Raw genomic sequence first — 19,353 nt, forward strand, 5'->3', positions numbered from 1 at the left:
GGGAGGAAGAGGCATCGCCACGAGCCCTCTTGGCTCCAAACACACAACACCACAGGGTGCGGATGTGGTGGCACATGGGCTATGCTCACTGAAGGACCACAAGGCAATGACGGGGTTCAGCCTACCTTTATTGGGGGGGGGCGTTAACAGGGACACGACGCTACGTTTCACAGTCATCCGGGATGGTGATGACGAGCGACGGCTCGATGGCGTCTGGGGGGGTGAAGTTCTCGCTCGCACAGAGTCTCTGCCCGGGCAGCTCCTCGCGCAGGGCGCCTGGGGCCAGCGCTTCCACGATGACTTCGGCGGAGCCCACCTCCAGGGCGTGCGGGGCCTGCAGAGCCACCACCACCGCCTTCTCGTCCTCGATCACCAGGTTCCGCAGCTTCCGCTGGCGGGGGGTGTAGTTCTCGACCCGGTCGTGGATTTCCATGTGGCGCCTCAAATGGGCCTTCGAGAGAGCAAGAGGAGAGGCGGTTGGGCGCCCCGGAACTCGCAGCCCGGGAACGTCGGCCGGGAAGGGCACGTCACCGCTTACGATAACGGATGCGCCGGTGGGCGGTAGATCAGGAAGGCCCTGGGTGCAGATTCCCCCTACGCCACAAGCTCACTGGGCGGCCCTTAAGCAAGACCGCCTCAGCCCTACGACTGCAACACAGGGATAGTTATGCCGGCCTACTTTACAGGGTTGGTGTTAGGACGGCCGTGGGTGTGCGGTGCTCTGAACAATAGAAAGCACTCGCCATAAAAATTGCTGTAACGGGCCACTTTTAAAAAATGCTGAGTTCTCCTAGGGTGGGAAAGGTCAGTGCAGATTTTACAGAAAAGCTATGCAGAGGCTGCGCCCAGAACAAGAGAGCAGTGGGAAACGGGCAGCAGGAGAAAACGGCCCCCTGGCCCCTCCGCACCCACAATCTTCCCGCAGAGCGAAGCGCTGAGGAAACGTCCGTCCGTCGGGGCGCCCTACCTGCCGCGTGAATTTGTAGCCACACTCCATGCATTCGAACTTCCTCACCCCTTTGTGCCTGCGGACGTGGACACGCAGCTGCTCCACGGCTGGGGAGGCAAAAGCAGGGGGCCCGTTACTTCGAGGGCAGGGCACTCCTTGCAGACGAGGCTGCAAGTTCTGCTAGGGATCTCCGTTAAACAAACAAACAAAAAAGATGTGACGAGAACCCTGAAGCTCATGTGTCACAGAATCGTAGAATAGCAGAGTTTGAAGGGGCCTCCAAGGCCATCGAGCCCAACCCCCTGCTCAAGGCAGGAATCCAGCCTGAAGCATCCCTGACAGAGGGTTGTCCAGCTGCCTCTGGAAGGCCTCTAGTGTGGGAGAGCCCACAACCTCCCTAGGTCACTGGTTCCATTGTCGTACTGCTCGAACAGTCAGGAAGTTTTTCCTACTGCCCAGCTGGAATCTGGCTTCTGGTAACTTGAGCCCGTTATTCCGTGTCCTGCACTCTGGGAGGATGGAGAAGAGATCCTGGCCCTCCTCTGCTTGACAACCTTTTAAGTATTTGAAGACTGCTCTCATGTCTCCCCTCAATCTGTCATCCTAGCGTAATCTCTGGGAGCTCCTTGCAGGAGCAGATTCTTGCGTGTCATGTTTCGTACCCGCACACGGACGCGAAAACATCCAGGAAAGATGGTCGCGAAACACCAGCCACGCCGCCTCCTAGCTGCAGTCTAGTGGATTCAGCCTGGCATGGCCATGATCCAGGACAGGTGAGCGACTGTTTGCCAGCAAGGAAAACCTTTTGGATGTGGTCTGTGATGGGGGACCCGGAGGCAGGTGGCAGAGCAGCGAGAGGCGGGGGGCTCCGCTTTCTGGATGCCTTGTCAACCTTGTCAAAAGGGCCCTTCCTGATTCGATGGCTATAAGGTTTCTACATGCATTTGTCCAGGGCTTGCTGCATCCCCCCTTTCCAAGGGGGCAGATCCGCCCCCTTGGAAAATGGCAGCTACAGAATTTATGCGCCAGGATGGGCAGGTCTGAGACCCGTATAAACCTCAAGGTTCTCTGCAGATCTTCTTGGGGTGTGTATGTGTGTGTGTCTATGGCAGATCCAGGACGACAGGACCCCTGGTCCAACTCCCTGCCTCCTCCAACAGAGGCTCCCCACGGCCTCAGCCGAAGCTCCGTTCCCAACCCTGCTGCCTGAGGCGGGCATTTGGGAGCTCCCCCGTGCTGAGCGTGACCTCTGCCAGCCCCTTCAGGAGCTGAGCTGAGCTGAGCTGAGCTGAGCCGGGGCCCTCGGGGCCTCTCCGTGGCAGTCCTGGTCTCCTGCCTCTGCTCCCCACCCCACCCCAGCCTAGGCAGGAGCGCCCGGCTCTGCTCTCCTTCCGCTCCAGCCGCCTCCCTCGGACCTTCCGTTTCCGAGCAAGTGGGTGCGCCCCACGTGAGCCCCGCAAGCCCCTGCCCCACAGACCCTCCCTGGGCGTTCCTTACCTTTGAATGTTTTCCCACAGATCTGGCAGAAGTGGGGCCTCCCCTCCTGGTGCCGGCTGGCCACGTGCCTCAGCAGCGGGCCTCGCTCGGTGAAGCGCTGGTCGCAGAACTCGCAGCTGAAGGGGCGCTCCCCTGTGTGGGTCCGGTTGTGCTTGTCCAGGCTGGCTGATCACAGGCACACAGGGAAGGGCAGACGTCAGGCGAGGGGAGAGACCTCTGGGGCCGGCCACAGGGCCTCCGCTGGAGGGGCCCAAGCTGGGACTGCGGCCCCACCCATCCCAGTCGGGGGGTCCACGGGGAGGCTGCACCCGCTGCCTCCGAAGAACAGCCTCACGGCAAGGGGGAGGCCGACCGAGACCCACGCATGGACCAGAGAAGGGCCAGCTGCGGCCAGCAGCACCCTTTAGACTGTAGGCCTGAAGCCAGGGGCTGTCTTTGTAGGCCGCTCTGGGAGCCATTTTTTGGTTGAAGAGCGCAGATAAATAAATTGGCAGAAGCTGCCGCTGGACGGAGCCTCGCCCGAGCAAGGCACCTTCAAACTGGGACCACGGGGAAAAGCTCCCCTCGCCCAAACCGATGACCATCATGCCTGCAAGCGGCAGGACTCAAAACCCAGCAGTGTGTGGACTGCAGGCCCCATCATCCCCAGACAGGGGGATGGGAGTTTTAGACCAACCCCTGCGGGCTGCTACCTTGCCATTTGGAAACAGGAGCGGTCAGCCGGGAGGGACTGAGGGGGGCCAGCTGCTCAGTGCCAGAGGGGGGGTAGTGGGGGGGTGTTTCCAGAGCTCTCCTCCTCCTCCCGCCCCCCTCGTACCTTGCGTGCGGAAGGTTTTGCCGCAGAGGTGGCACTGGAAGGGCTTCTCTCCGGTGTGGGTCCGAAGGTGCATGTTGAGGTTGGCCTTCTGGGTGAAGGCGTGCTGGCAGAACTCGCACACGTAGGGCCGCTCGTTCCTGCAGCAGCAGCAGGAGGAGGGAGGGTCACGCCCGCCCAGGCCCCCCCCAACCGCAGACAGAGCCCCCGCCCTCCCCGCTGCCGCCCAGGGGATGTGGCCCGAGGCCCGCCTGCACCTGTGCTTGGCTTTGACGTGCATCTGCAAGCCGTTGCGGCTCGAGGCCCTGTGGCCGCACTCCTCGCAGACGAAGAGTTTCTCCCCCCGGTGCTTGAAGGCCTCGTGGAGGTGCAGCTCCGTCCGGGACAGGAAGCACTTGGAGCAGGCGGGGCACTGCGGCAGGAGGACGAAGAGGAGGAAGGGCAGGGTTGAGGGCGGGCTCCCGAGGGGAGGGGCCCCGGCTGGCCAGCCAGCCCCACAGCAAGCAGGGGCGGCTTCGGCCAACACGCGTTCTGGCCCTAGCGGCATGGGAGAGGCCCCGATGCCCCCTGCGCCCGCAGTGCCCGCTTTCCCCCAGCGCCCGCTGAGCAGCCCGGGCTCACCGCGTGCGGCTTGGGGGCTCCGTGGAGCTTTATCAAGTGGCTCTGCAGGTCCTTCTTCTGCATGAACTGCTGTATGCAGGACGAGCACTGAAACGAAACGGGGGCCCCGGGGGGGGGCACGTTTGCATGAGCCTTTGGATCTAGCCAAAGCCCCCCCTCCCCCGATCAGCAAGGAGGCAGCAAAGGCAGGAGCAGCTCCTGCTGAAGCCCAAAGACGGAAGAGGTGACGCCCTCGCCATTGCACGGTGTTGGACTATGCTGGCTGGGGGGTTCTGGGAGTTGTAGTCCAACACCACCTCCGGGGGGGGGGCATCAGGTGGGGGGAGGCTGCCCTGCAGCAGCCTGGGACCCCTGGCAGCCTCCCCAGGGCGTCGCGCGAGCAGCGCTGCAGGGCGAGGGGCTGACCTTGTAAGGCATCTCTCCCGTGTGGGACACCATGTGCAGCCGCAGCTCCATGCGCCTCTTAAACATCTGCTGGCAGACCGAACAGGTGAAAACCTGGAGGGAAAAGGAACGCGCCTCAGACCCTGCGCTCTCTGGCTCCCTTGGGCCAACCCCCCGCCCCGGCTTCTGAGCTGGACTCTTTCAGAGACTCCCATTCTCCTTCTTATCTGACGTGCTCCTGGAGCCCCTTGCCCAGCTCGGGCTCCGAAGGGCAGGAGGAAGAGACCTCGGCCTTCCCGCGTGTCACCCACAGCACTCCGCCAGGCTCCGTTCCGGTGGGCCGCATCCCCTGGCCTCCAGGACCTTGGCTGCCAACAGCTCAGTGCCGACAGGCTGAGGCAGGGACTCGCCCCCAGCACCCTGCTCAGCTCCGGCGTTGAATAGACCTGCCAGCCCTCGACACAGTTCCCTCTCCAGGGCACCCCCCGCCCCCACCCAGGCGAGCCCAGGATGCTGCTCCAGAGGCCTTGTGAGCGTGCCTCTGTTGCAGGAACGAGCGGCAAGCCAGCCAGCCCAAAGTACCTGCTCCGAACGGCTCAGGCAGTTCCGGGCTTCGTGCTCCAAAAGGTTTTCCTTCCGGAAGTAGCATTTCCCACACTTGGAGCATTCAAAGGGCTTCTCTCCAGTGTGTTTCCTGCAGGTACCGGGGGCAAAAACGGCAGATCTGACCCATGGCAGAAACAGCCAACAGCCTGGGGGGGCTCTGGTCACTCACCCAAAATATCGCACAAGAAACCAGCAATGTCTCTAACAATTCAGAAGCTAGTTCCGGGGGGGGGGAGGGGGAGAGAAGAGTCTGTTCCTTCCCCACAACACCCCCCTCCCTTCTCTGACACACACACACACACAGAGAAACCCACACCAATGTTGCTCAGCAACCAATTTCGCTGCAGGGCAAGACCAAAGCCATTACGTTACTGCCCCCACCCCACCCCCACCTACAGCTTATAGAACTGCGTAGGGCCTCGTTAGAGTTGCAGTCCACACTAAAACTTCCCCCACGGTGGCACCCCTGACCCACGGCTATTTCTGTGAGGAACTCAGGGCACGGAAAGCACCCCAGGATTATGAGGCAAGAAAGGGGGCCTCTCGGCAGGGCGGAAGAGAGGCCCGATGCTTCCTCGTAGCTTCCTTTTTAAAAAAGCCACGTCCTTCCTATGGGAAGCGCCGAGAAGGGCGTTACTTCCCTGCCAAGGCCGTCCGGTCTGTGTTTGTGGCCGGAGGGGCTTTTAGCGTCTACGTAGCCTGTTCTAGGGGCCAGGTCCTGCAGACAGACTGTTGTGGCCCCCGGTCGTCCCCCGTCCCCCCCAGCAGAAGGCATGGCGACTTGCCTGTTGTGCACTTTGAGGTAATATTTGCTGAGAAACGACTTGTGGCAGGTGGGGCACTGGACCGGCCCGGTCGCTCCTCGGGCTCCGGCTTCCAGTAGGCTGCCGCCATTCCCGGCAGCCTTGGGGCCGGTGGGCTTCCGGGCCAAGTGAGCCCTGCGTTTGGCCCTCACGCTCTTCTTCTCGGGGACGAAATCCTCATCCGTTTCCTCGTTTTCTATCCCTCCTCCGTCGTCTTCAGCAGAAGGGTCATTTGACCCCAAAACCTCCTGCGATTCCTACGGTGATAAAACAGGGCGGTTACCTCTGCACACCCCGCCGGAACACAAACTCATTCACCACCACGACAGCCGGGTCCTCCGTACTTGGCCAATTATGGAGGGGAAAAGGAAAAGGGCAAGGGTTTAAATCGTTCATTTAGGGCAATTGGAAGAAAGAGACAAATATATGCTAATTACAATCCTTCCCACGAGCTACCTGTTACGAACCCAAGCAATATCCATAACTATTTGCATCAATTATTATTTGATAGACGCTGTGCAAATAAAGAAGTATGTGAATACTGAACAGGGGTGGGGCTTTTTTGGCTTTATCCTAGTATCCCCGGAATCAGCCAAAATATTATGCTCACTGGCAAGGCACAGCCCCAGGGAGAGCTAGGTGCCTCCCAGGACAGGCTCTTGGCTTCTTTGGACAGCCGGTTCTGCTTCCCCAGAACCCCCTGCAAACTGCAGTTGTTCTGTGGGACACCGACTGACGGGGAAAGCGTTCTCCAGGACCCCCCACTCATTCTCCACGGCTCTTAAGTTTCTGAATGCTGGAAGAGGCAGCAATCCCACAACCCCAACCCCACAATCCCCTCATCCCCCGAGGCCCAGGAGTGCCGGGTTGCGCAACCGCCCCTCCTTCCCCTGCTCCTGCGCAGACAAGCGGCCAACGCGTTCTGCTGCCGGATCTCCAGCGCCCCTTCTCGCCGCTTTAAGGCACCTTTGTTCTCTTAACGGCAATGGATTTGTAGCGGACAAAGGCGTAAAAGGCCCTAGTTAGCACATTACTCCTCACGCCACCTCAGTGCTGGCGCCCGCGTCCTCGCCGGCTCCTCTTTTCAGTGGCCTGCTTAGTTCCTTACATTCCAGGGTGCTCTCTGCGTCACCTGCGGGGCTCAGTGCGTTTGTTTTGGGAGGCCTTTTCAACCTTCCCCGGGAGGGACAGGGGCTCCTGTTTTGCCCCTGGGCCACTTTGCTCCCCCGGGCGCAGGGGCTCTCGCGGGCTGCCGGGACCGAGTCACTTTGGGGCACGGCGTCCAGGGCAGGTTCTCCCGGCACGTCTGCCAGGGCTCTGGAGCAGACGCCAAGGTCCTTCCCGAGGGAAAGCTGCCCGTTCTGATCCCCGTCGTCCAAGCGTCCGGGCCGGAATTCCTGGCACAGCCGGACCGCCTCGGGGACACGGAGCTCCTTGGCAGCCTCCAGGAGCTTCCCCCAGTTGTCCGGGGTGACGGCCAAGTGCCCCGTATAGAAGAAGTCGAGGAGCAGCGCGAAGATCTCCACAAAGGTCTCCGGGAGGATGATCTTGCGGGAAGCGCCGTCGTACACGCTCTGGAAGAAGGAGCTGCAGCACGCCAGGACGCTCCAGTGCGCTTTGAACACCAAGCTGCCCACTGCCAGGGTGGCATCACAGAAGCGCCCGCTCTCCCGCTGCCTGTTGAGCTCCTGCAGGACCCGCACACTGTGCTGCACGAAGGAGCCCTCCATGGCCGACTGCGGGAGAAGCAAAGAGACACGATGCAGGGCGGGGCGGGCGGGGGGAAGCGGCTAGAAGCACCGCGGAGGAACCGGGGGGGGGGGGCTGCTCCGCTACGATTCCCTCCTCCTTTCAAAAAAGTAGAGGGAAACAGTGCTGCCTGCCTAAAAACACACCAGGACGAGGAAAGAGACGGAAACGCAAGAGGGTGGGCGATGAAAGCACAAGGCAGGTCTGTGCAAAATGGCCAGGTAGGGGAAGGGAGTGAACGGAAGAGGAGGGCAGAGGGGACCGAATAGAAATGGAGGCTGCCAAGCGGGTTGGTCACAGGGAAATCCCCCCCCCCCGCCCAAATCCATGTTGCTGTAATAAATCCTGCACCAAGAACAGGAAGAAAACAAAAGCCGCAACCCGGCGCACGCGTCCTATGGAGAAAGCCCCAATGAACGCTGTGTGGGGTTTACTTCTGAGTTTGGGGGTGTTCTGGAAATTAAGCTAGCCCAAATACTATTGTTTTTATACTGTTGTCTTTATGTTTCTGATGTAAAAACCATCAGAAACATAAAAACAACAGTATAAAAACAATAGTATCTGGGCTAGCTTAATTTCCAGAACACCCCCAAATATGTTTACTCAGAAGTAAACCCCACACAGCGTTCATTGGGGCTTTCTCCATAGGGGCAAAATCTCCATACAATTTTGTATACTTTTCAATGTTTACTGTTTTTAACTTTTGTAAACCGCCCAGAGAGCTTTGGCTGTGGGGCGGTATATAAATGTAATAAAATAAATAAATAAATAAATAAATACTAGGAGAGAAAGGACCCGGCGAGATCAATAATAGCGATGGAAGAAGATGGGGAACAGGGAAGGAAGCCTACCATTAACGAGATGTGTCGGACTACAACTCCCATTATCCCCAGCCATCATATCTGCACTACAGAGCAGAACGGTTTCAAGAGCGCTTCCTTCTTCCCGCCAGCCTCTAGGGATGGTTTGGGCCGGCCTTCCTCAGCCTGGCCCATGATGGCTGTGGAGGATGGGGCTTGCAATCCAACACAATCCAGTGGGTACCAGGTTAGGGGAAGCTGGGCTAGGATGATTAAGGCCTGATGGATGATCAAGAACCTGAGTCGCTTATGACTAAGACGGGAACCGGACCATATGCAACAATAAACAAAACAACAGGGGGGGGGGAGACCACCGCCTCTGTCTTTCTCCCCTCCCATCCCGTTCTTCTTTATGTGGCAGGACCCCCCACCCCAATTCTTACATGAGGTCTGGTCTCCCCTCTCCCTTCCCCACCCCACACATTAGCTAGGTAGGGGGCAGGCATTTGGAGCCCCCCCATATTTACCTCTGGTCTCTCCCTCCTCCCCCCCCACATTATCTGGGGAAGGAGCAGATATTTACCCCCAAAAAAGGCACCCCCTGATTATCTCAGTCCTGGCGTCTCCCCTCTCCCCAGATCATTTGGGGGAGGAGGCAGGCATTTGGAGCCCCCCCCATATTTACCTCTGGTCTCTCCCTCCTCCTCCCCCCACATTATCTGGGGAAGGAGCAGATATTTACCCCCCCAAAAGGCACCCCCTGATTATCTCAGTCCTGGCGTCTCCTCCTTTCCCCTCTCCCCAGATCATTTGGGGGAGGGGGCAGGCATTAAAAAGCCCCCCCCCGATTCTTACCTGAGCCTTGCTCTCCCCCCTCCCCTCCCCTCTATTATCCCAGGAGGAGGGGGCAGACATTTACGGGAACCCCCCCTCCAATTCTTACTTCTGGTCTCCCCCCACCCTCACACATTATCAGGGGAGGGGGCAAATATTTACCCCCGATTCTTACCTCCCCCTCCCACATTATTTGGGGAAGGGGCAGACATTTGAGGACCCCCCCATTCTTATTTCTGGACTCCCTTTCTTCCTCCCACAAAGACATTATTTGGGGAGGGGGGCCACACATTTACAAAAATAGAAAGAGACCCCCTATATTCTTACCTGAGCTGTGGTCTCCGCCCCCCCCCCACGTCGCCCCCCAACTACGGCGCGAAGAGCCAAAGCGCCGCCATCTTGGTCGAGGGGGGACGTCGTGACGTCAGCGCGCAGAGCCCAGGGAGAGGCGGGGCCCTGCGCGGAGAAGGGGCGGGGCTATGGTAATGAAGGGGGCGGGGCCGCCCCGTGTCGCTCCGCCGCCTTCTTGAGGTCTACTCAGCAGCCGGCCCCGGGGAAGCCAACGGCGCTTACTCCGGGGTAAACCGGATCGCAGCCGCCGGGAGGTTTGGAAAGGGAAATTCAAAAAAGACAGGAAGATGCAGGACGCACGCAGAGCCCCAAAACCGGCGCAGATATTAATAAACGACAGCAATAATAATAATAATAATAATAATAATAATAATAATAATAAATTAAGGAAACGACCCCAAAGCCATCAGTATTATTTATTTATTTTATTACGTTTATATACCGCCCCACAGCCGAAGCTCTCTGGGCGGTTTACAACAATTAAAAATAATAAACATGAAAAGTATACAAAATTTAAAAAACATAAAAAACAGTATAAAAACAACAGTATCCATTTAGAAACAACAATTCTGGGGTCCATTAAAAACAAGCTTAACATTGTTAAATGCTGTTAAAATGCCTGGGAGAAGAGAAAAGTCTTGACCTGGCGCCGAAAAGATAACAATGTTAGTATTAATATTAATATCTTCATGGGAGTGGCCATTTATTGCTGCCTGTTTCTCCCAACACCAACTTGAAAAAAGTACTGGCAGCTTTTGTATTATAGGAATATTTTAAAACGAGAAATCATTGTCAAAAATACGACCAAGTCTGGGCGCAAAGATTACTGCTGACACTGACTGCAGCCAGGAAATCAGAAGACGTTTACTTCTTGGGAGGAGAGCAATGACCAAGCTTGATAAAATAGTTAAGAGCAGAGACATCACACTGGCAACAAAGGTCCGCATAGTTAAAGCAATGGTATTCCCCGTAGTAACCTATGGCTGCAAGAGCTGGACCATAAGGAAAGCTGAGTGAAGGAAGAGAGATGCTTTTGAACTGTGGTGTTGGGGGGAAATGCTGAGAGTGCCTTGGACTGCAAGAAGATCAAACCAGTCCAGACTCCAGGAAATAAAGCCAGACTGCTCACTTGAGGGAATGGTATTAAAGGCAAAACTGAAGTACTTTGGCCACATAATGAGAAGACAGGACACCCTGGAGAAGAGGCTGATGCTAGGGAAAGCGGAAGGCAAGATGGAGGGATGATATTCTGGAGGTGACGGACTTGAGCTGGGGGTGGCAACGGCCAACAGAAAGCTCTGGCCTGGGCTGGTCTATGAAGTCACGAAGAGTCGGAAGTGACTGAACGAATAAACAACAACGATAAAACAGACTTGAGGGCACAGCTTTTTGCAGGCGGATTGGACACTAACTCTCACTGTGTTCTTTCTGCCGCCTTGCCCAGCCTGTGGCCCTCCAGATGTGCAGGACTACAACGCCCAGCAGCCCCCAGCTGACACATCTGTCAGGTATGCTGGGAGTTGTAGTCCCACACATCTGGAGGGCCACAGGCTGGGCAAGGCGGCAGTGCAGAATGGCACTCTTAAGCTTGCAATCCTAGACTCCGTTAAGCACAGCAGTGGGGCTTACTTCTGAGTAAACACTCTCCCGTTTGCCCTTCCCAGCCTGTGGCCCTCCAGATGTGCGGGGCTGCAATTCTAATTTGGCTCAACGCTGGCGCTGCAAAGCAGCTAGTGGTTCTTTTCAACCTATGTTTTGGCCCTGTCCAGAAGTTGCTTCTTTTGGGGAGGAGGTTATTATTACACAGATAAATTTTGTACTGGAACAGTCTTTTAATATTCACTCTCTTTTAAATTATTGAGCTGCTTCTTGGAAACTGGCAAACGGTCAGTGTAAATCCATTCTCCATGACCTTTTGACAGCTAGAAGACGGATATGGCAACACTGCAATGCTAAACGCTTGGATCTTACAACGCCTGCAATATTTGAATGGGTGGTATATAGACGCCACATTCAAATGGATACTTATTTGGATATTTGGTCTGCTTTTGTTGAAGCCTACGTGTATCATTGCTAGAAAGTTGTGTGCATTTCCTATGTGTTGACGACTATGAATATATACAAATCCATGTCCGTATATTTAAAAAAACGGGATGGGTGGGTGGGTTGTTTTGCCAGGGAATTTTGTGTCCTGATTTGCCTTGAGCCTCTGGGATTCTCTTCTGCCGCTCCACACAGTTCCCCGTACTTTTCGTCTTGGGCCAGATCTACACAAGCAGGATATAACACGTTGAAAATGGTTTGAAACCTGTTTCTGGAGTGCGTCCTGGGCCCCAACAGTTGTCACTACTATTATAAACCATTTGAAAGCAGTCGTGTCGATCCGGCCTTGGAATTGGGCCCTCCTTCCCTGCCTCCCACCCATCTGGACCGCATCCTGGCCTTCACCAGCCGCTTCCTCCCTCAGTGGATCCGCTTTGTGTAAGTCTGGATGGACATCTGGAACTGCTCGTTGGTGTTGCGCTCGGGGCGGAAGAGGATGACGTAGACCTTGGGGGCAAAGTAGCTTCCGAAGATCCCAGACAGGGTGGAGAATTGGAAGGCGACGCAAATGGCCCCCAGGAACTTGCCCCGGTAGACAGCTTGAGCGGTGGAGAAGGAGATGAAGGAGGTGAAGTAGATGAGGAGGCTGAAAGTGATGCACTTGGCCTCGCTGTAGCTGTTGGGCAGGTCCTTCCCCAGGTAGCTGACCACGAAGCAAACGGAGCCCAAGAGGCTGTTGTAGATCATCCCGCAATACGAGAGCACGCGGTGGCCCTCGCTGCACTCCAGCACAACCCCGTCGTGGAAGATGTCGTAGTTCTTGTAGGGCACCGGGGGGCTGGTGCTCAGGTAAATAAGCTCTATCAGCCCCTGCAGGCTGGTGAGAGTCCCGATGAGCACGCCCGGCCCGTGGTACCTCCGCCACGCCGCATACAGGCCCGGGGCCCTGGCGGCCATCTTGAAGATGATGACGATCTGGAACAAGCGGGCCATCATGCAGGCCAGGAAGACGGTGGCGTTGACGTTGTACAGCGGCGATCTCAGCAGGCAGGCCAGCCTGCCCGGGACCCCGAAGTAGCAAAAGAAGCTGCTGCTGGCAGAGGCCAGAGAACCCAGCATGACGAAGCACAGCCAGCCCCCGGCCGACTTCACGACGGGCGTCTGCAGGTTCCTGACGAAGACGGCCGCGGTCCCGGCCACGAGCGAAAGCAGCAGCATGGTGGCCGTCAGCAGGGCCAGGGAGATGTGGTTGTCCCAAGCCAGGAACACGACGGCACGTTCGAAGCAGGTCTGGCTTCCGGCGGGAGACCACTGGTCTTCCCGGCACTTTTGACACGTGTAGGGATCTGTGGAGGGGTGGTGCGTAAGTCAGCAGACGTGGAAGGCACGGCTCCCCAAGGAGAAAGGCAAACTCTTGTGCGAAAGGGCCTGCTCCCCAGTCAAAGGGGAGGAAACTCACTAGATACTGGAAAAGTGAGGTGCCGCCAATCGTAGGGGTCGTGCCCAGATTTAGCCATGCTTAGAGTGGACATACTGACATCCACAGGGCTTAACTTGGTCATGACTAACTTATGCCCCATTGATTTCAATGGGTCTAGTGCAGAATCTCAGGTCTGGGGAGCAAAGAAGGCGACACCCACTTCCCCCCCCATCCATATATCATTTGCTGGATTTGTAACGGCTTTTGTGCATGTCTCTCTCTCCCCCCCCCTTCTAAAGCTCACTTTACGAGTGCTTTCATAGCCGTCTTCAGAGAACGCTGTCTAACACGGTTTAACTGCAAGCCTCCCCTAAGTCTGGGTGGTGCCCTTTCATCACCCTTATTTATTTCTCTTTATTATTATTTTTGGCCTCTGAATCTTGACCTGGCTCAGGGCCTCAGCGCATCTTAATCCGTGCCCCGTGGGTGAGGCAGCTGATGCTGATGCCTCTGTCCTTGCCGTCATCCCCTTCCAGGCTGGGGCGGCTCGGCCCTCCCTGGGCGCAGGGCATTTCCATGTCGCTCAGACCTTTCCTGTTTCGGGTCATGGACCGCTTGGCCAGGCCCTTCCTCACGCAGGATGCAGGTGTGTGACCACAGGGCTCTGCCTGAAGCCGTGAAGCTCAGAAGCTCAGAAGCGAGAGGCGAGGCCGAGTTTGGAGGGCTTCCCCACGCCCCCCACACCCCTCTTCCTGGAGCCACTGGCCCTGCTCGGGGAGAGGCAGCGAGGGCAGGCAGCAGGGCCAGCAGCCAGGGATGGCAGGAGTCATGGTCCAGAGGGCCCTGGGTTTAGCTTCTGCATCACCCTGGCCCCTGTTGAGGAAGCGCCAAACGGCCCTGGTCCCTCTGCCATCCTCTTCTGCCGGGAGAGCAAGGACGGTGGCAAGACGGGGCAGCAAAAATGCCCACCTGCCCCACGCCCTTTCCACGAGAAGAGGACTTGCTAAGGGCAAGTGGCGCGTCGATTTGCACCTTCAAAGCCAGCCCCCACGCCCAGGAAAGGGAAAATGGGCTTGGGGGCTGGGAGGCAGAGGAGGTGGGGGCTGGGAGGCAGAGGAGGTGGGGGCTGGGAGGCAGAGGAGGTGGGGACGCAACAGCTGCTCCCTCTTGCGCTGCCAGGACTGGAGAGCCGGTGGGGTGTGGCGGTGAGCGTGGTGGGCCGGGAAGGCCCCGGTTGTAGCCCTCGCCTGGCTGTGAAGCACCCTGGGTGACTCTGGGCCAGGCGCCGGCTCTCAGCCTGACCTCCCTCACAGGGTGGTTGTTGCTGTGAGGACCGAACGGAGGGGAAGAGGGCCAGGTGTGCTCCTTGGAGGAAAGGCGGGATAGGAAAGGCAGGAGACCGGCAAGCGCCTTAAATACTGCCTGCCGGAGCCTCGCTTACCGCTGCTGTTCAAGAAGGTCCCCGGCGAACAGCCCACACAGTGGAAACAGCACCGATAGATCCCCTGTGGCACTTTCTGCTCCCCCGCGTCACACTCCTTGGAACACACTGAGACGGGGATCTGGGAGAGGAGAGCGCGGACGGCAAAGAGCGCGAGCAGGGCTGGCGTCGCGGGTCGGCCTGGTTGGGCCCCGGCCGAGGGCCCCCCGTACCCCCACCTTGACACCTGCTACTGCCCATCTCTAGCCTCGATCCCCCCCCCCAAAGACCTTCCTTTGCTCACCCCAGCCAGGTGCACCCGGGCACTTCCAGGCCGCCCGGCCTCCTTACCTGGTTGGCCTCCGTGTGCCACAGAAGCTCGTCTTCCTTGATGCTCAGGTGGGCTGGATTTGCACCGAACGAACCGACCACACGGTAGCCCCAGGCCAGCTCTGTCCACGTCCACAGGACCACGTCATAATCCGCCAAGGCGTCCCCGTGGCTGTCAAAGTAGATCTGCCTGTCGTAGATGCTGAAGTTCACCCGTTTCACTTCCGTCAGGAGCTGCAGCAGAGGGAGCAGCAGCAGTCGGAGACCGAGGCAGGGCCTCCGGGCAAGGCAGCCTCCCTTGGACTGCTTTGGGGGCAGGGTTCACTGCCACTCTCATGGGGGGTGGGGGCTCCTCCCCCACGCTTAGTCTAAAAACTCTATTTTGCTACCCAAACCTGAATTCTCCGAACCTGAATGATCCAAACTGAATAAATTGTACATGAAACATTTTTCCTGTATTTATTTTTCTCCCCAGTTAAAATCTACTTCACTTTTGTTCAGAATCTGAGGGTTCTTCTTGGTTAAAAACAGGTGTTAAAGTGCCGGATCGTCACCTTTCTTCCTTCTTGCAGAGTCCTTTGGTTTTAACGGTTTAAGGATTCAACCCTAAACATACCTTTAGTTGATAGCTCAACCACTAAAAACTGGTTAAAGCTTGCAACCCTATTCTCAATATTGCCCAGTTTCATGAGATCTAGGAACTTGTTCAGACATTGGTTTGTACACACCCACACATGCACACCCACACTTGTTTGACTAGCTGGGTCGGAAAGCACTGAGGAATCCCATGTTCCACGTAGACACACAGACAACCGACCGCCAACACACACACGCTCTTAATCCCAGCCGGAAACGGCCCGTGGCGTGCGCCGTACCTGGTGAATGCCCAGCAAGGGATACCCACCTGCCGTGGATAGACGGGGCCCTTGCGGCACACCCCCATTTGGCAACCCAGGAGGTGATGCAGGCCATGTGCCACGGCAAACACGGCACAGTACACATTCGACGCCCCCTGCATGTCATACGGCGACGGGTCTAGGCTGCCCTCAGGTGACTCTGGCCTGCAGAACCGGGAGCACGGCTGGCTGCATCTTCCCCTGCAATGTTGGCAGGCGCCGGCCTGACCGTGATCCGGGCAGGGGGTGGCTTTCTCCGACCCTCTAAACGCCTCCATTCCCGGGAGGCGGGCCTGCTTGACGGACATCCCCATCACGGTGCCGACGCCACGAATGCCGGGGATCTGCCAGATTTCTGTGGCCAGGGACCAGTCCTCCGTGCCAAGCCACACCTTCCCGGTCACGTTTTGCCGAACCACCGCCTGGAAGAAAGCCAGGGCGCTGCGCTTGTTGGCGAAGACGATGGCGACGTTGGCCTTGGAGCGCACCACGCCCTGCACCACCTGTGCCGGCTGTGCGCTGCCGGCGTCCTGGTCGACGGGCATCAGCCCCTGGTAGGCGAAGCAAATGCCCAGCCTGGCCACGGCTTCGCGCAGCATCTGCAGGCCTTGCTGCCCGTAGTTGTTGTCACTGGCCACCGCAGCCACCCAGATCCACCCGAATGTCTTCAACAGGCGCACCAAGGCGTGCACCTGCAAGCGGTCGCTGGGAATGGTGCGCAGGAAGGAGGGGTAGATGCGCTTCAGGCTCAGCGTGGGGCTGGAGGCTTCGTAGCTGACCTGGAAGAGAGGGGCGGGGGGGGGGGGAGCCACAGGACAAGGGCGCCCTGTTGATTTCGGATTTTCCTGCATTGTGAACATTTGTACATTGCCTCTATTTTTCTTTTCCTTTTTTTGTTTTGTTTTGCTAAGAAGCCACCGTTTAAAAAACACGGTGCAAGGCGGGCGGGTAACCCAAGACGAGCACAAAAAAGGAGGAATCATCTCAGGATGCCATGAGCAAATGTACGGCTGAAAAGCCTGACGCGTTTCGGCCTCTTGTTTTTGCTTAGGGCTTCTTCACGGGGTGATAATAACGTCTGCAGAAATCATTAAAAACAAATGGTCTAGTAACGGCACCTATTGCAACACTAGCCTATTGCGGCATAAAGCGCTTTCTGCCACGGCAAAAGAAAACGGTTCCCTGCAATCTGCCCCCAGCACATTTCAGCTCTGTTCAATTGCCCCACCCCCTTGCCCCTGCCCCAGGAGAATTGCACCCGGCCTCTGAGGGCCCAATCCACCCATTCCATCCCTGTCTTTGGACTTACCTCTGGCATCTGGATGATGCCCAGCAGGCTAGCGGTCAAGAGAGCATTCTGACTGTTGTCCGGCCCAATGGCAGCCACGGCTTTCGGCTGGTACCGTGTATAGTTGGTGGCCACCGCCACGTGCCGTGGACCACGACAGCCGTCTCCGGCCTGGGACAGGACGCTTAGCGTGGCGTACATGGTGGCGGAGGGCAAGCAGGTGTCGTAGATTTCGTAGCCCAGCGTGATGTTGGGCAGGAGGCGGCTGGAGTTATTGATTTCCTCCACCGCAAAGCGCATGGCCTGGATGAGGTGGTAGCTGTGGAGTCTCTGGTAGGGCAGGCTGCAGAAACGAGAAAAGTTACAGAGGCGCGAGGAACTCAGGAACCGAGGGCTAATGGTTTTGGGTTCCCTTGCATTTATTTCAGCCAGAAATGGCTCCCAGAACGGCTTAAGGAGATTAGTAACGAGACAGTGCCTGCCCTCATGTGAAAGACATGGCACAAAAGGAAAGGGGAGGCGGAGGGAGGAGAAAAGAAGCAGAAGTCAGGGGCCAGTTCTCTGTTTCAAAGTTCTCATAGGTCTTCTTTCTGGCAAGGAAGCTCACTGCAGCTGCTCCTTCTCTGGCCGATGTTGAGGGTCAGGTGGGTCTCCTCCTTGCCATGGGATTCAGCAGGGGGTACGGCTTCCCAGAGGCTGACGGCTGCAGTAAGTAAGGCAGCTGGCTCCAAGCCGGTGCCCTCCAGGTGTGTTGGACTACAACTCCCATGCTCCCACAGCTGGCTGTGGGAGCATGCGAGTTGTAGTCCGACACATCTGGAGAGCATCCAGGTTGGGAAAAGTTGGCTTAAGGCTACCAGATTCAAGCCAAATCTCTTTTCAAACCCTGAGGGTCAACTTTGGGAAGGAGAGTCTGGTAGTTGCCTCTAGTTTCTGGGTATCTCATTCTTTGTGTGTGTATCGGGAATAACGACAAAACTAGGACTGTTCTGGAAGATTCAGGTGCCATCAGTTTGCATTCACATCTGATGAAGTGGACACCGTGTCCACGAAAGTTTATGCCAAAATACAGCAGCAGAGAATAAACATGCTCCATCTTCTGCCTTGATGGCCCTTCAGATATTTGAAGTCTGCTCTCTCTTCTCCAGGCTAAACCTACCCAGTTCTTCCAACCGTTCCTCATAGGACTCAGTTTCCAGACCCTTCATCATCCTGGCTGCTCTTCTCTGGACGTGCTCCAACTTGTCAATGACCTTCTTAAAATGGGGCACCCAGAACTCGACCCAGTTCTCCAAATGTAGTCTGACTAATGGAGAATAGAGTGGAACTCTTGCTTCCCGTGATCTGGACGGACGCTCTGCCTCTGTTAACGCAGCCCAAGACCGCATTAGCTTTTTTAGCTGCTGCATCACGTAGTTCATAGTTAGAACAGTTTTAATTGCTGACCTGCCAGGATAAAGCATAGAACCAGCCCTCCGCCTCCGGGACACACATACACGCACACTTCCCAGCCACCATCCTGCAATATTACCAGCCCTTCTCGCTTACCTCTCACAAATGTCAACTTCTGGCGTAGTCTTCTGACGTATGGAGATGGTGCTACGGTGAATTGGGAACAGCCCTGCAAGAGTATAATCCCCATCCAGCCTCAAAGGGGAAGTCAGTCCCTGGAAGGTGCAGCAACACAGGCCCAGGAGTGGAAGGTATATACAAGACGGGAGAGAGAGACCCATCCTGAGACTTTGGAGGAGACACTGTCACTGTCACCGCCACCCAAGATGCCTTACTTTTGGATATGTGTGTGTGAGAGAGTGGTGTGTATGTATGTGTGTAATTATTGTGTTCATGTCCCTGAATCATCCAGGGCTATTTACATAAACCTGCACACCTGTAAATACCTCGGGCAACACTCAGAGAGGCACCAGGATGCAGGAAGAAAACCAAGGAAATTGTGTGGTTTAATTTTCCTATTAGATTTTGCAGGGGAACTCAAGTAAAATGTATTCTGCTTTTCCTGGGCTCCCTGTGGAGCTGCGGAGAAAATTAATACCCTATAATAGGGTGACCATATGAAAAGGAGGACAGAGCTCCTGTATCTTTAACAGTTGTATTGGGAAGGAAATTTCAGCAGGTGTCATCTGTATATATGGGGGACCTGGTGAAATTCCCTCTTCACAACAGTTAAAGCTGCAGGTGCTCTGCCTTCCTTTAAATCTGGTCTCTCTAGTATAGCTCCTGCACCTTTAACTGCTGTGATGAAGAGGGGATTTCACCAGGTTCTCCATATATACAAATGACACCTGCTGAAAATCCCTTTTCTACGCAACTGTTAAAGACACAGGAGCCCTGTCCTCCTTTTCATAGGGTCACCCTACCCTATAACCATTTTCAACATCTCTCTGTTGATATCATGACAACTGCACCATGGAGCAACACATGGAAACTAGTGGAATAAAAAGCAGGAAAGACCTGATAGAGGTGTACAAAATGATGTGTGGTGTGGAGAATGTGGATAGGGAGACATTTTTCTCCCTCTTTCATAAAGCTA

At 56.4% G+C, this 19,353-nt stretch overlaps 2 protein-coding genes across 2 annotated transcripts; both read right to left on the reverse strand.

The window, feature by feature from the left end:
* Positions 1-107: 107 nt before the first annotated feature.
* On the reverse strand, positions 108-9,453 carry ZBTB48 (zinc finger and BTB domain containing 48). The gene is made up of 11 exons (XM_063145218.1): positions 9,385-9,453; positions 6,721-7,410; positions 5,657-5,931; positions 4,848-4,959; positions 4,287-4,379; positions 3,882-3,968; positions 3,518-3,672; positions 3,264-3,400; positions 2,447-2,611; positions 968-1,056; positions 108-451 (listed from the first exon to the last, which is right to left on the reverse strand). Exons 2-11 carry the CDS (start codon positions 7,402-7,404, stop codon positions 161-163), a joined length of 2,088 nt encoding a protein of 695 aa, XP_063001288.1. The 5' UTR covers positions 7,405-7,410; positions 9,385-9,453; the 3' UTR covers positions 108-160.
* A 2,418-nt stretch (positions 9,454-11,871) lies between these two features.
* TAS1R1 (taste 1 receptor member 1) lies at positions 11,872-18,546 on the reverse strand. Its single transcript, XM_063145425.1, has 6 exons — positions 18,354-18,546; positions 16,827-17,148; positions 15,526-16,296; positions 14,643-14,855; positions 14,313-14,433; positions 11,872-12,797 (listed from the first exon to the last, which is right to left on the reverse strand). Exons 1-6 carry the CDS (start codon positions 18,536-18,538, stop codon positions 11,872-11,874), a joined length of 2,538 nt encoding a protein of 845 aa, XP_063001495.1. The 5' UTR covers positions 18,539-18,546.
* Positions 18,547-19,353: the final 807 nt, after the last annotated feature.

The sequence above is a fragment of the Elgaria multicarinata genome, chromosome 20 (genome assembly GCF_023053635.1).
Source record: "Elgaria multicarinata webbii isolate HBS135686 ecotype San Diego chromosome 20, rElgMul1.1.pri, whole genome shotgun sequence".
Lineage (NCBI taxonomy): Eukaryota > Metazoa > Chordata > Lepidosauria > Squamata > Anguidae > Elgaria > Elgaria multicarinata.

Coding starts and splice junctions, on each gene's coding strand:
- ZBTB48 (XM_063145218.1), bottom strand. CDS start 7,404: ATGGAGGGCTCCTTCGTGCAGCACAGTGTGCGGGTCCTGCAGGAGCTC. Junction 4,380..4,847: donor GCCTGAGCCGTTCGGAGCAG/GTACTTTGGGCT, acceptor TTTTCCCTCCAG/GTTTTCACCTGTTCGGTCTG. Junction 2,612..3,263: donor CAAAACCTTCCGCACGCAAG/GTACGAGGGGGG, acceptor GCCTGTGATCAG/CCAGCCTGGACAAGCACAAC.
- TAS1R1 (XM_063145425.1), bottom strand. CDS start 18,538: ATGGGTCTCTCTCTCCCGTCTTGTATATACCTTCCACTCCTGGGCCTG. Junction 17,149..18,353: donor GAAGTTGACATTTGTGAGAG/GTAAGCGAGAAG, acceptor TCGTTTCTGCAG/CCTGCCCTACCAGAGACTCC. Junction 14,434..14,642: donor GGCACACGGAGGCCAACCAG/GTAAGGAGGCCG, acceptor CTCCTCTCCCAG/ATCCCCGTCTCAGTGTGTTC.